At 37.6% G+C, this 12,818-nt stretch overlaps 1 protein-coding gene across 1 annotated transcript in view; it reads left to right on the top strand.

The window, feature by feature from the left end:
• spag8 (sperm associated antigen 8) overlaps positions 1 to 12,482 on the top strand; it is a 43,860-nt gene extending 31,378 nt beyond the window's left edge. Inside the window, exons 6-7 of the mRNA XM_061981063.2 lie at positions 3,394 to 3,456; positions 12,185 to 12,482. Of these exons, the coding sequence (XP_061837047.1) occupies positions 3,394 to 3,456; positions 12,185 to 12,301 (180 nt within the window). The 3' untranslated portion in view covers positions 12,302 to 12,482. The remainder of the gene's footprint in view (positions 1 to 3,393; positions 3,457 to 12,184) is intronic.
• The last annotated feature ends 336 nt before the right edge of the window (positions 12,483 to 12,818 follow it).

Below are 12,818 nucleotides of genomic sequence, written 5' to 3'. Positions count from 1 at the left end.
CCTGCAGTCTGCAGGTGTATCTAATGTTGTGTCCCTGCAGTCATTCACAACTCCAACACCAGCATTATTGTTTTTGCACTTTTTGGCTTCTTATGAAATAATTTTTTAAAATAGATTCAATCTTGCACGTGGAAAGTTTAAGTGTGGGCTTTAGTTGATATAACAATTCTACGGCGGGGGTGCAGGAGGCGAGCCTCAGCCAGTGCGTCTTTTGCAGCCGTTTTATGATCTCTCAGCACAAGAAATACGTTACACACATACAGTTGTTGACAAAATACACTGTACATTATATACCTCAGCTAACTAAACTATGGAAATGTATAATATAGTTCATATAGCAATACAGTCTCACTGCACAGCAGGCCAGCAGTTAGCCGAGTCATTGCGCAATCCATGTTGCGGCACTGAGTGACGTGCCTCAACTGGCTGCTGTTCACCGCACCGTCTCTTCTCAGTATTTGAACGGCAAATGTGAAAATTCAGCGATTTTGAATAAAAATAATCTAAAACTGGTGAAGTTAAATGGAAAATAACTTTATAGTATAATCACTGGATACATATAACAATTTAATATATATTTTTTTTCTTTTTACATTTTTTTTCTTTCCATGATAGCAGGTGAGGCCCCGCCTCACCTGCCTCTAGTGACTGCACGTCACTGATTTCAGAATATGGTCAGCCTATATAACATGGGCAAACCCGATAGCACTAAACGTGTGCAAAGTGGATTGCATCTGTTAAGTGAGCAGAATAAGGCGTGCAATACACTAGCTGTGTCTCAATTCGGGGGCCGCATCCTTCCAAGGACCCAGCCCATGCGGTCGACAAAGTTCAGCAGGGGCTCGAGCGATATGAATTGGGACGGTTTAGCCGACGGGACACTTCCTGGTTACGTCTGTTGTGCCCGCCCTTACATTTACGTCACGTATCTGCTGGATGAATAATGACAAACTTAGGATGTCGAATCGTTTTTTGGGTTCTCTTGGTCCTTTAGGTTATTTCGGAGGAAGAGGCTAAGAGCGGATGTCACCGCCGCCGTCTGACTTTCTTGCGGTTATAGCTGATTGCTCATGGGACATTGTTGTCATGAAGATGTGTCACGTGTTGACAAGCATGCTAAAGCTGTTACCTCTAATTATCAATTAAAGGTGGATTCATTTGGTGGGACATGCACCTTTTAAAAACCCGCAGACAATTCAGAAGATGTCCCAGATGGAGTCCTCGCGGTCTATCCATACAGCAACACCACACCATCTTATTTAGCAGTGACTTTATTAATATGTGATTCATAATTGATGAACGTTTCTAATTGTGTCATATTGCCACTAAATTGGCCCTAGTGTGTGTGAATGTGAGTGTGAATGTTGTCTGTCTATCTGTGTCGGCCCCAACCACACATCAGTGACGTGCAGTCACTGCCATCATGGAAAGAAAAAAAATGTAAAAAGAAAAAAATTTAATTAAATTGTTATATGTATCCAGTGATTATACTATAAAGTTATTTTCCATTTAACTTCACCAGTTTTAGATTATTTTTATTCAAAATCGCTGAATTTTCACATTTACCGTTCAAATACTGAGAAGAGACGGTGCGGTGAACAGCAGCCAGTTGAGGCACGTCACTCAGTGCCGCAACATGGATTGCGCAATGACTCGGCTAACTGCTGGTCTGCTGTGCAGTGAGACCGTATTGCTATATGAATTATATTATACATTTCCATAGTTTAGTTAGCTGAGGTATATAATGTACAGTGTATTTTGTCAACAACTGTATGTGTGTAACGTATTTCTTGTGCTGAGAGATCATAAAACGGCTGCAAAAGACGCACTGGCTGAGGCTCCTGTAGCCCCGCCTCCTGCACCCCCGCCGTAGAATTGTTATATCAACTAAAGCCCACACTTAAACTTTCCACGTGCAAGATTGAATCTATTTAAAAAAGTTATTTCATAAGAAGCCAAAAAGTGCAAAAACAATAATGTTCGTGTTGGAGGAGTTGTGAATGACTGCAGGGCCACAACATTAGGTACACCTGCAGACTGCAGGTGTATCTAATTCACAACTCCTCCAACATGAACATTATTGTTTTGCTCTTTTTGGCTTCTTATTAAATAACTTTTGTAACCTATTTGTATGGGCTTTCCTATTTGTGATGTTAAGTTCCTGTTATGCGCTGTTATACAGTATATGCCTTGAGCTCTTATTTTGAAGGCGCCAAGAGCAGAAGTGATGAAATGTTGTAGTGGAGCGGAGGTTTTTGAAAGAAGGTAAATAAAGTGGTCCTTGTGTAAACTGGAGCCTCCGTGCTTGTTATTTTGTAGTTTCATACAGTATAGGCGACATTTATAAACCCTCGGTTACACTTTTTTAAATAGATTCAATCTTGCACGTGGAAAGTTTAAGTGAGGGCTTTAGTTGATATAACACTCTCGTCAGGGGGTGCATTAATCCAGCACAACAGCGGCGAATGGACTTTATTTATAAGTAAAGGTAAGACCATAATAAAGTTTTTTTTATTAAATGTGCTTTTTTGTGTGCTACAGTTTGTATGTGTAAAGTTAAAGTTAAGTTAAAGTACCAATGATTGTCACACACACACTAGGTGTAATGAAACTTGTCCTCTGCATTTGACCCATCCCTTGATCACCCCCTGGGAGGTGAGGGGAGCAGTGGGCAGCAGCGGCGCCGCGCCCAGGAATAATTTTTGGTGATTTAACACCCAATTCCAACCCTTGATGCTGAGTGCCAAGCAGGGAAAAATGCTGGTATGAGCTTTGAAACATAACCCGTTAACTGCTGCCAATCAAATGGTGAATAAGATACTCTTTAGGGTTCATATGTTTGTAAATCTGACTGATGAAGTCAGTGCCTCACCAGTCATGAACCTCACCGCACGTCACTGCCACACATATATAATACAACTAACAAAAATACACTCATCTGTTATTATTTTTTAGTCACTGGAAGAAAGATTTGCGCATGTAAGAAAATATGATTGTCTTTGTACTAGACTTACAACAACAAATTGGCCACATCCGTTATGTTAAATGAGAGGAAAACATAAGAATTCAAATAAAATTGAAGGAATGCCATGTCGACAAAAAGTCGCAGGTTGACAATCACACATTAATCTCTTTTCTCCTCCGGACAAAGTCGCAAGTGCAAGTAATTATTCGTTTTGGTTTTCAAGTTCATTTATGTCGACAACCACTTATGTCCACGTCAGTCAGCCAGTTACATAATTATGCTATACTAAGTGGCAATCCCAGCTGAGTGTAAAATAATAGCTTTTAAATCTGTCAAATATATGAAGAAAGATGTAGCTAACATTCATTCTTCAACATTTATCCTGTGATAATTTCACTAAAATCATTTTTTTCCCCTTCCATTTCCAGCTTCATGATTATAAAACTGAACAGGCTATCAGCTACTGGAGTGATAACTTTCAGCAGATACAGGTGAGAAGTAACGTCCCTATTTCTTCTTACACACGAAAACATACAATATGACCAATGTATTTTCAAAAACTTCAGATATTCTTTAGTTTAGTAGTTTGTTTTGGACATGCACAAAAACATTAAGAATTAGCAAAACATAATAATAATTTTAACAAAACAGTAATGTTCACACAAAAAACTACTTCACAATAATAACTAAAGAAAAAGAAAATACATAATCATTATGTTTTTCATATCTGTAACCACTTTTACTCACACCCCTCATTCATAAATTAATTTTGTAGCTTCTTTGGCATTTTAATATATGCAATGATTCATTTATTGGTCTTATAATTTAATATTGACAACCTTTATCTTGCCTATTTAAGCAGACATACATAGCCTATACACCAGGGGTCACAAACGCGGTGCCCGCGGGCACCAGGTCACCCTAAGGACTAGATGAGTTGCCCACTGGCCTGTTCTAAAAATAGCTCAAATAGCAGCACTTAACAGTGAGCTGCCTCTATTTTTTAAATTCTATTTATTTACTAACAAGCTGGTCTCGCTTTGCTCGACATTTTTAATTCTAAGAGAGACAAAACTCAAATAGAATTTAAAAATCCAAGAAAATATTTCAAAGACTTGGTCTTCACTTGTTTAAATAAATTCATTTATTTTTTTTACTTTGCTTCCTATAACTTTCAGAAAGACAATTTTAGAGAAATAATACAACCTTAAAAATGATTTTAAGAATTTTAAACACATATACCTTTTTACCTTTTAAATTCCTGCCTCTTCTTTCCTGACAATTTAAATCAATGTTCAAGTAAATGTATTTTTTTATTGTAAAGAATAATAAATACATTTTAATTAAATTCTTCATTTTAGCTTCTGTTTTTTCGACGAAGAATATTTATGAAATATTTCTTCAAACTTATTATTAAAATTCAAAAAAATTATTCTGGCAAATCTTGAAAATCTGTAGAATCAAATTTAAATCTTATTTCAAAGTCTTTTGAATTTCTTTTTAAATTTTTGTTCAGGAAAATCTAGAAGAAATAATGATTTGTCTATGTTAGAAATATAGCTTGGTCCAATTTGTTATATATTCTAACAAAGTGCAGATTGGATTTTAACCTATTTAAAACATGTCATCAAAATTCTAAAATTAATCTTAATCAGGAAAAATTACTAATGATGTTCCATAAATTATTTTTTTTAATTTTTTCAAAAAGATTCAAATTAGCTAGTTTTGCTCTTCTTTTTTTCGGTTGAATTGTGAATTTTAAAGAGTCAAAATTGAACATAAAATATGTTTCAAATTAAATTTTCATTTTTTTTCCGTGTTTTCTCCTCTTTTAAACCGTTCAATTATTAACAATAACATAGAGTTAAAGGTAAATTGAGCAAATTGGCTATTTCTGGCAATGTATTTAAGTGTGTATCAAACTGGTAGCCCTTCGCATTAATCAGTACCCAAGAAGTAGCTCTTGGTTTCAAAAAGGTTGGTGACCCCTGCTATACACATACAAAGACAACGTGATGGTAATAATAAGTAAATTAATATTCAAACAATAATACTAATCCATAAATGTGATTATTAGAAACCTTCATTCTTATATATGCTAAAAATCATGTATTTATATGCCTTTTTAAACCGAACTATGGTTGCATTTTGTTTTAACCATTCAAACTGTTCCACAGGGAACTCCACAGGTACAAACAAAAGCTTTGCGTCATGCGTATACCGGTACTCCAGGTTTTGAGATTGAATAGATCTCTTAAATGATAAACTCCTTTCCTTTCAGTAAGTTATTTTTCAACATTTCCAGGGAGTGTTTATTTTCTTCTCCGATATGATAATATGTGATGTTTGTAATTCCACAACATCTTTGAATTTTAGTGTCATGACTTGGTCCTGGGGTTTAGTTTTTCTAGAAGGCAATGGAAAGTTGGCTCAGGCGAGACGTGAATGTGAGAACATATTTATTTAATTTTATCAAAAAAAAGTACAAACGAAAAGCGCGCACAGTGGCGGAGAAACAACTTGGCTATGAAAACAAATACTTGCACAAAGGCAGAAACTATGAACAACAACAAAAACCCCACTAACTGTGGCATTAATAAACAAAACTTACTTGGCATGGACAAAAGGAGCAGCATGAACGATGGACATGAAAAAAGTGTCAGAAATGTGCAGAGCATAAATGTGGGATGTCACCAGAAAGACAAACTGAAAACAATGAACTTAAATACTATAGACATGATTAACGAAAACAGGTGCGTGACTCAAAACATGAAACAGGTGCGTGACGTGACGGGTGAAAACTAATGGGTTGCTATGGTGACAAACAAGAGTGCACAATGAGTCCAAACGTGGAACAGGTGAAACTAATGGGTAATCATGGAAACAAGACAAGGGAGTGAAAAGCCAGAAACTAAAGAGTCCAATAACTAAACAAAACATTACTAAAACAAAACATGATTACACAGACATGACATTTAGTAGTTTCGACTGTAAGAAAAATGTATTTATGTGATCCAAACCTATATCCTTCTGCAGAGTGATAAGTGGATATTTGTTAAAATCCTCTGGATGGTAGATAAGATATAGAATAACCATTGAACAAACACAGAGTGTTTTGTGATCTACAAAACCCAAAACCAGTGAAGTTGGCACGTTGTGTAAATGGTAAATAAAAACAGAATACAATGATTTGCAAATCCTTTCCCACCTATATTCAATTGAATAGACTGCAAAGACAAGATACTTAACGTTCAAACTGGAAAACGTTATTTTTTTGCAAATATTAGCTCATTTGGAATTTGATGCCTGCAACATGTTTCAAAAAAGCTGGCACAAGTGGAAAAAAAAAGACTGAAAAAGTTGAGGAATGCTCATCAAACACTTATTTGGAACATCCCACAGGTGAAGAGGCTAATTGGGAACAATTGGGAACAGGTGGGTGCCATGATTGGGTATAAAAGCAGCTTCCATGAAATGCTCAGTCATTCACAAACAAGGATGGGGCGAGGGTCACCACTTTGTGAACAGATGCGTGAGCAAATTGTCGAATAGTTTAGGGGATGGGGTTTTTACCGTTTACGGTCCGTAATATCATCAAAAAGTTCAGAGAATCTGGAGGAATCACTGCACGTAAGCTATGATATTACGGCCCTTCGATCCCTCAGGCGGTACTGCATCAAAAAGTGACATCAGTGTGTGAAGGATATCACCACATGGGCTCAGGAACACTTGAGAAAAACACTGTCAGTAACTACAGTTGGTCGCTACATCAGTAAGTGCAAGCTAAAACTCGAAAGCCATTTGTCAACAACACCCAGAAACGCTGCCGGCTTCGCTGGGCCCGAGCTCATCTAAGATGGTCTGATGCAAAGTGGAAAAGGGACGAGTCCACTTTTCAAATTGTTTTTGGGAACTGTGGACGTCGTGTCCTCCGAAACAAAGAGGAAAAGAACCATCCGGATTGTTATAGACGCAAAGTTCAAAAGTCAGCATCTGTGATGGTATGGGGGTGTATTAGTGCCCAAGGCATGGGTAACTTACACATCTGTGAAGGCAACATTAATGCTGAAAGATACATACAGGTTTTGGAGCAACATATGTTGCCATCCAAGCAACGTTATCATGGACGCCCCTGCTTATTTCAGCAAGACAATGCCAAGCCACGTGTTACAACAGCGTGGTTTCATAGTAAAAGAGTGCGGGTACTAGACTGGCCTGCCTGTAGTCCAGACCTGTCTCCCATTGAAAATGTGTGGCGCATTATGAAGCCTAAAATACCACAAGGGAGACCCCGGACTGTTGAACAACTTAAGCTGTACATCAAGCAAGAATGGGAAAGAATTACCCCTGAAAAGCTTCAAAAATTGGTCTCCTCAGTTCCCAAAGTTTACTGAGTGTTGTTAAAAGGAAAGGCCATGTAACACAGTGGTAAAAATGCCCCTGTGCCAACTTTTTTGCAAAAATTCCAAGTTAATGATTATTTGCAAAAACAAATTAAGTTTCTCAGTTGGAACATTAAATATTTTGTCTTTGCAGTCTTTTCAATTGAATATAAGTTAAAAAAGATATGCAAATCATTGTATTCTGTTTTTATTTACGAATTACACAACATGCCAACTTCACTGGTTTTGGGTTTTTTAGAATGTGTGTGACTTTACACAACACTGCAATGCTTCATGACACTATTGTTTGTACAGTCGTCTTTCCTTTATCTCAGCCAATTGGCTCCAGGCCTGACCGTGGTGGTAAACACATTTCTGCAAAGGAGGGTTATTATTAATAAATCAAATATTTTCCTAGTTCGAGCATAAAAATAACTGTTTACGAACTTCTAAATATGTTTTTTAACCTAATTGGAGCCCTCTAAACATGAAATAAGACCCTTTCAAGTCACTTTTACACACCATTTCACTCAATCTAGTAGCCTTGAGTGTGTTCTACTGTAGAGTAGAGAATTCACCAATAGCCCAGAGGACCCTCCAAGCGTCATTGCTGTGGCTGTTGCCACTACACCACTACAACACAACCACTACATGGAAATACTTTATCACATCGTGGGTAATTCCTCTAAGCTAGAACTGGGCGTCTGTGTGCTAAAACCACGGGCATGTGTTGTTCTGCAAAAACGTGTTCAACTTCACAGTTGCAGCTACAACCTTTGGCCGTATTGTTAGCATTCTGTGTTGTTAACTTGATTGATTGATTGATTGATTGATTGAAACTTTTATTAGTAGATTGCACAGTACAGTACATATTCCGTACAATTGACCACTAAATGGTAACACCCGAATAAGTATTTCAACTTGTTTAAGTCGGGGTCCACGTTAATCAATTCATGGTAACTTTGCATGTCTTGCATTCCACATCGCTCGCAAAGATCACCAATGTCAAGTGGAGATGATGATGATGCCGAAGATGAAGTGCTAACAGAGCTCATCTCAACTTCAATCAATCAATCAATCTTTATTTATATAGCCCTAAATCACAAGTGTCTCAAAGGGCTGCACAAGCCACAACGACATCCTCGGTACAAAGCCCACATAAGGGCAAGGAAAACTCACCCCAGTGGGACGTCGATGTGAATGACTATGAGAAACCTTGGAGAGGACCGCATATGTGGGTAACCCCCCCCCCCCCCCCCCCCCCCCCCTCTTAGCATATCCCAGACAGCTGCTGAGAGCTGATAGCCGTTTTGTTAGCATTAAGTGGCGCGCCGCTACTTGTACGTTTTCAGTCTCGTCTTTTGATATCGCTCACGTCAAAGCCTCGCCAATGTGAAGTTGTCTTATTGATGAGACGAAGTAGATTAAAAAGTTGTGTCAAAAGTTGGTCGACTTGATTAACTGCCAAGTTTTTGTTAGCATTGTTAGCAAGTCCCGCTTTGTGAAAATCTATAGATTTGCGAAACATAATAGAAAATAGAATAAATACTGAAATGTAATAGTTTAGTTTATTATTTCTTCGTTCAGTGGTCAACATAACACATAATGCATGACTAAAACGTCATTTAACACTTAATTTAGGCCCCAAGAAAGGGGAACATAATTCTTTTTAAATAAGAAATTTGCGACCTTTGGAAGCCATAGTATTTAAAGCTGATGTGGCGAGGGACGACTGTATTTGGTTAACATGCGATTTCCAGTTGATTTGATCATCTGTAGCAGGGGTCCCCAAACTACGGATCCAGCCCACCAGCGATCAAAATCCGGCCCGCGGGAAGTCCCAAATAAAAAATTTAAAAGGAAAAAAAATGATAAAATAAAAATTATTTAAAATGTTTTTACATTTTTGTGTTTTTAAATATGTTTGTTCTAATCCATTTTCTACTGTTTGTTACTCTCGGTGTCTCCTAGCCGCTCAGGCAAATCATATTGTCTAAAATAGCATTTTCCCATTGATAACGAGACATAATAACCCTCTGAAAAAATAAAATAAAAAAATATTTTTTTTAAATAATATATGTACACAGTCGCACCTGCTGAAAATGCATAATAAAGAAGGAAAAAAACATATATAAGTCGCACTGGAGTATAACTCGCATTTTTTGTCAATTGTCGTATTATTATAGCTTACCAAAGTCGTCCTAAAACATGTTGATATACTTTTAAGCACCGTGTGGAATGTTCTATATTTTCAATTGAACATGTAACATTTTGGTGTTTGCCATATTTTTCGGAGTATAAGTCGCACTGAAAAAAATTTAATTAATAAATTAAAAAATCTAAATAATATATGTACCATATTTTTCGGAGTATAAGTCGCACCGGAGTATAAGTCGCACCTGCTGAAAATGCATAATAAAGAAGGAAAAAAACATATAAAAGTCGCACTGGAGTATAAGTGGCATTTTTTGGGGAAATGTATTTGATAAAAGCCAACACCAAGAATAGACATTTGAAAGGCAATTTAAAATAAATAAAGAATAGTGAACAACAGGCTGAATAAGTGTACGTTATATGAGGCATAAATAACCAACTGAGAACGTGCCTGGTATGTTAACGTAACATATTATGGTAAGAGTCATTCAAATAACTATAACATATAGAACATGCTATACGTTTACCAAACAATCTGTCAATCCTAATCGCTAAATCCCATGAAATTTTATACGTCTAGTCTCTTACGTGAATGAGCTAAATAATATTATTTGATATTTTACGGTAATGTGTTAATAATTTCACACATAAGTCGCTCCTGAGTATAAGTCGCACCCCCGGCCAAACTATGAAAAAAACTGTGACTTATACGGTATATGTATGTATATATATATATATATATATATATATATATATATATATATATATATATATATATATATATATATATATATATATATATATATGTATATATACAGCCTGGCCCCCGGACAATTTTTTTTAAAGGGGAACATTATCACCAGACCTATGTAAGCGTCAATATATACCTTGATGTTGCAGAAAAAAAGACCTTTTTTTTTAAAACCGATTTCCGAACTCTAAATGGGTGAATTTTGGCGAATTAAACGCCTTTCTATTATTCGCTCTCGGAGCGATGACGTCACGTTGTGACGTCACATCGGGAAGCAATCTGCCATTTTCTCAAACACCGAGTCAAATCAGCTCTGTTATTTTCCATTTTTTCGACTGTTTTCCATACCTTGGAGACATCATGCCTCGTCGGTGTGTTGTCGGAGGGTGTAACAACACGAACAGGGACGGATTCAAGTTGCACCAGTGGCCCAAAGATGCGAAAGTGGCAAGAAATTGGACGTTTGTTCCGCACACTTTACCGACGAAAGCTATGCTACGACAGAGATGGCAAGAATGTGTGGATATCCTGCGACACTCAAAGCAGATGCATTTCCAACGATAAAGTCAAAGAAATCTGCCGCCAGACCCCCATTGAATCTGCCGGAGTGTGTGAGCAATTCAGGGACAAAGGCCCTCGGTAGCACGGCAAGCAATGGCGGCAGTTTGTTCCCGCAGACGAGCGAGCTAAACCCCCTGAATGTCTTGGCTCACACCGTCCCTTATGCCACCAAAGATGATCAAGAGAAGAATATCGACCCTAGCTTCCCTGGCCTGCTGACATCAACTCCAAAACTGGACAGATCAGCTTTCAGGAAAAGATAGCGGGTGAGGGTATGTCTACAGAATATATTAATTGATGAAAACTGGGCTGTCTGCACTCTCAAAGTGCATGTTGTTGCCAAATGTATATCATATGCTGTAAACCTAGTTCATAGTTGTTAGTTTCCTTTAATGCCAAACAAACACATACCAACATACGTTGGTTAGAAGGCGATCGCCGAATTCGTCCTCGCTTTCTCCCGTGTCGCTGGCTGTCGTGTCGTTTTCGTCGGTTTCGCTTGCATACGGTTCAAACCGATATGGCTCAATAGCTTCAGTTTCTTCTTCAATTGCGTTTTCGCTACCTGCCTCCACACTACAACCATCCGTTTCAATACATGCGTAATCTGTTGAATCGTTTAAGCCACTGAAATCCGAGTCTGAATCCGAGCTAATGTCGCTATAGCTTGCTGTTCTATGCGCCATGTTTGTTTGTGTTGGCTTCACTGTGTGACGTCACAGGAAAATGGACGGGTGTATATAACGATGGTTAAAATCAGGCACTTTGAAGCTTTTTTTAGGGATATTGCGTGATGGGTAAAATTTTGAAAAAAACTTCGAAAAATAAAATAAGCCACTGGGAACTGATTTTTAATGGTTTTAACCCTTCTGAAATTGTGATAATGTTCCCCTTTAATCCAATGCTGCCCCCGAGTCCAAAAGTTTGGGGACCCCTGATTTATAGTTACCCCCCCCCCCCAAATTTGATTTGATTGACTCTTGATATCAACTGAATCTGTATTTGTGTTTTATACCATTATTATTGTTACAATCTCTTGTGAGCAGTAGTAGCATCAGCAATTATATTATGTATAATAGCAGCAGCAATTATATAACGTATAATAACAGAAGCAATTATATAACATATAATAGCAGCAGCAATTATATAATGTATAATAGCAGCAGCTGCTCCATCAATGTGATGCTTTTGTGCACGTAGGTTTAAAGGAGGATTAGAGAATTGGCTGGAAATGTTCTCCTCACAGTTGCTTTTTATGTACTTTTGCAGCCTTCATCTTGATCTAAAAAAAAATAAAATAAAAAATCAACCTGTCATGTTCCGATGCAATTGTGCGGCTAAAACATGCAGTATTTGTGTTTGCTGTTACAGGGTGTGAGTTCAGTAGAGAGCCCAAATACTCCCTTCAGGAAGTGTGCCCAGTTTTCAACACCCATCTCTGAGCAACGCCGAGATATTGAAGCCATCTTTGAAGCCACCATTGAGTAATTGTCTTCATTTTGAATAACTTTACAGCCGAATGTGCTGGAATATTTGCACTGCATGAATATCTAGACCAGACTCTAGTTACTACACTCTAGTACTGCATTATTGTGTTTTCTTGTCCTGGGAGATGACCTGACACATCAGCATCAAAACAAAGTAAAGTCAATTCCTTCACTCCATCACATCTTCTGAGTACATTTGGATTATTTCTGTTTACTCAGCAAAGAGTCAAGTCAGAGGTTGAGGACTTACACAGGAAACATGTTTATGTTGACAACCTGTTTATGCTGACCAACACATCAAGTGCCACATTTCTGTGTTTCTAATTTCAATAAAAAGTTAGTTGGCGACGTTACAAGTGGCGTTGCTACAAATTGCATTGTTACAAGTAGTGCTGTTGCAAGGAGCAATGTTACAAGAAGCAGCCTTGCGAGTATCCATGTTACAAGTAGCGATTTTACAAGTAGTGGTGTTACAAGAAATTATGTTACAAGTAGCAGTGTTACAAGTAGCAGCGTTA

Source organism: Nerophis lumbriciformis, linkage group LG20, assembly GCF_033978685.3.
Source record: "Nerophis lumbriciformis linkage group LG20, RoL_Nlum_v2.1, whole genome shotgun sequence".
Taxonomy (NCBI): Eukaryota; Metazoa; Chordata; class Actinopteri; order Syngnathiformes; family Syngnathidae; genus Nerophis; species Nerophis lumbriciformis.
This window is presented reverse-complemented; position numbering and strand designations above follow the sequence as displayed.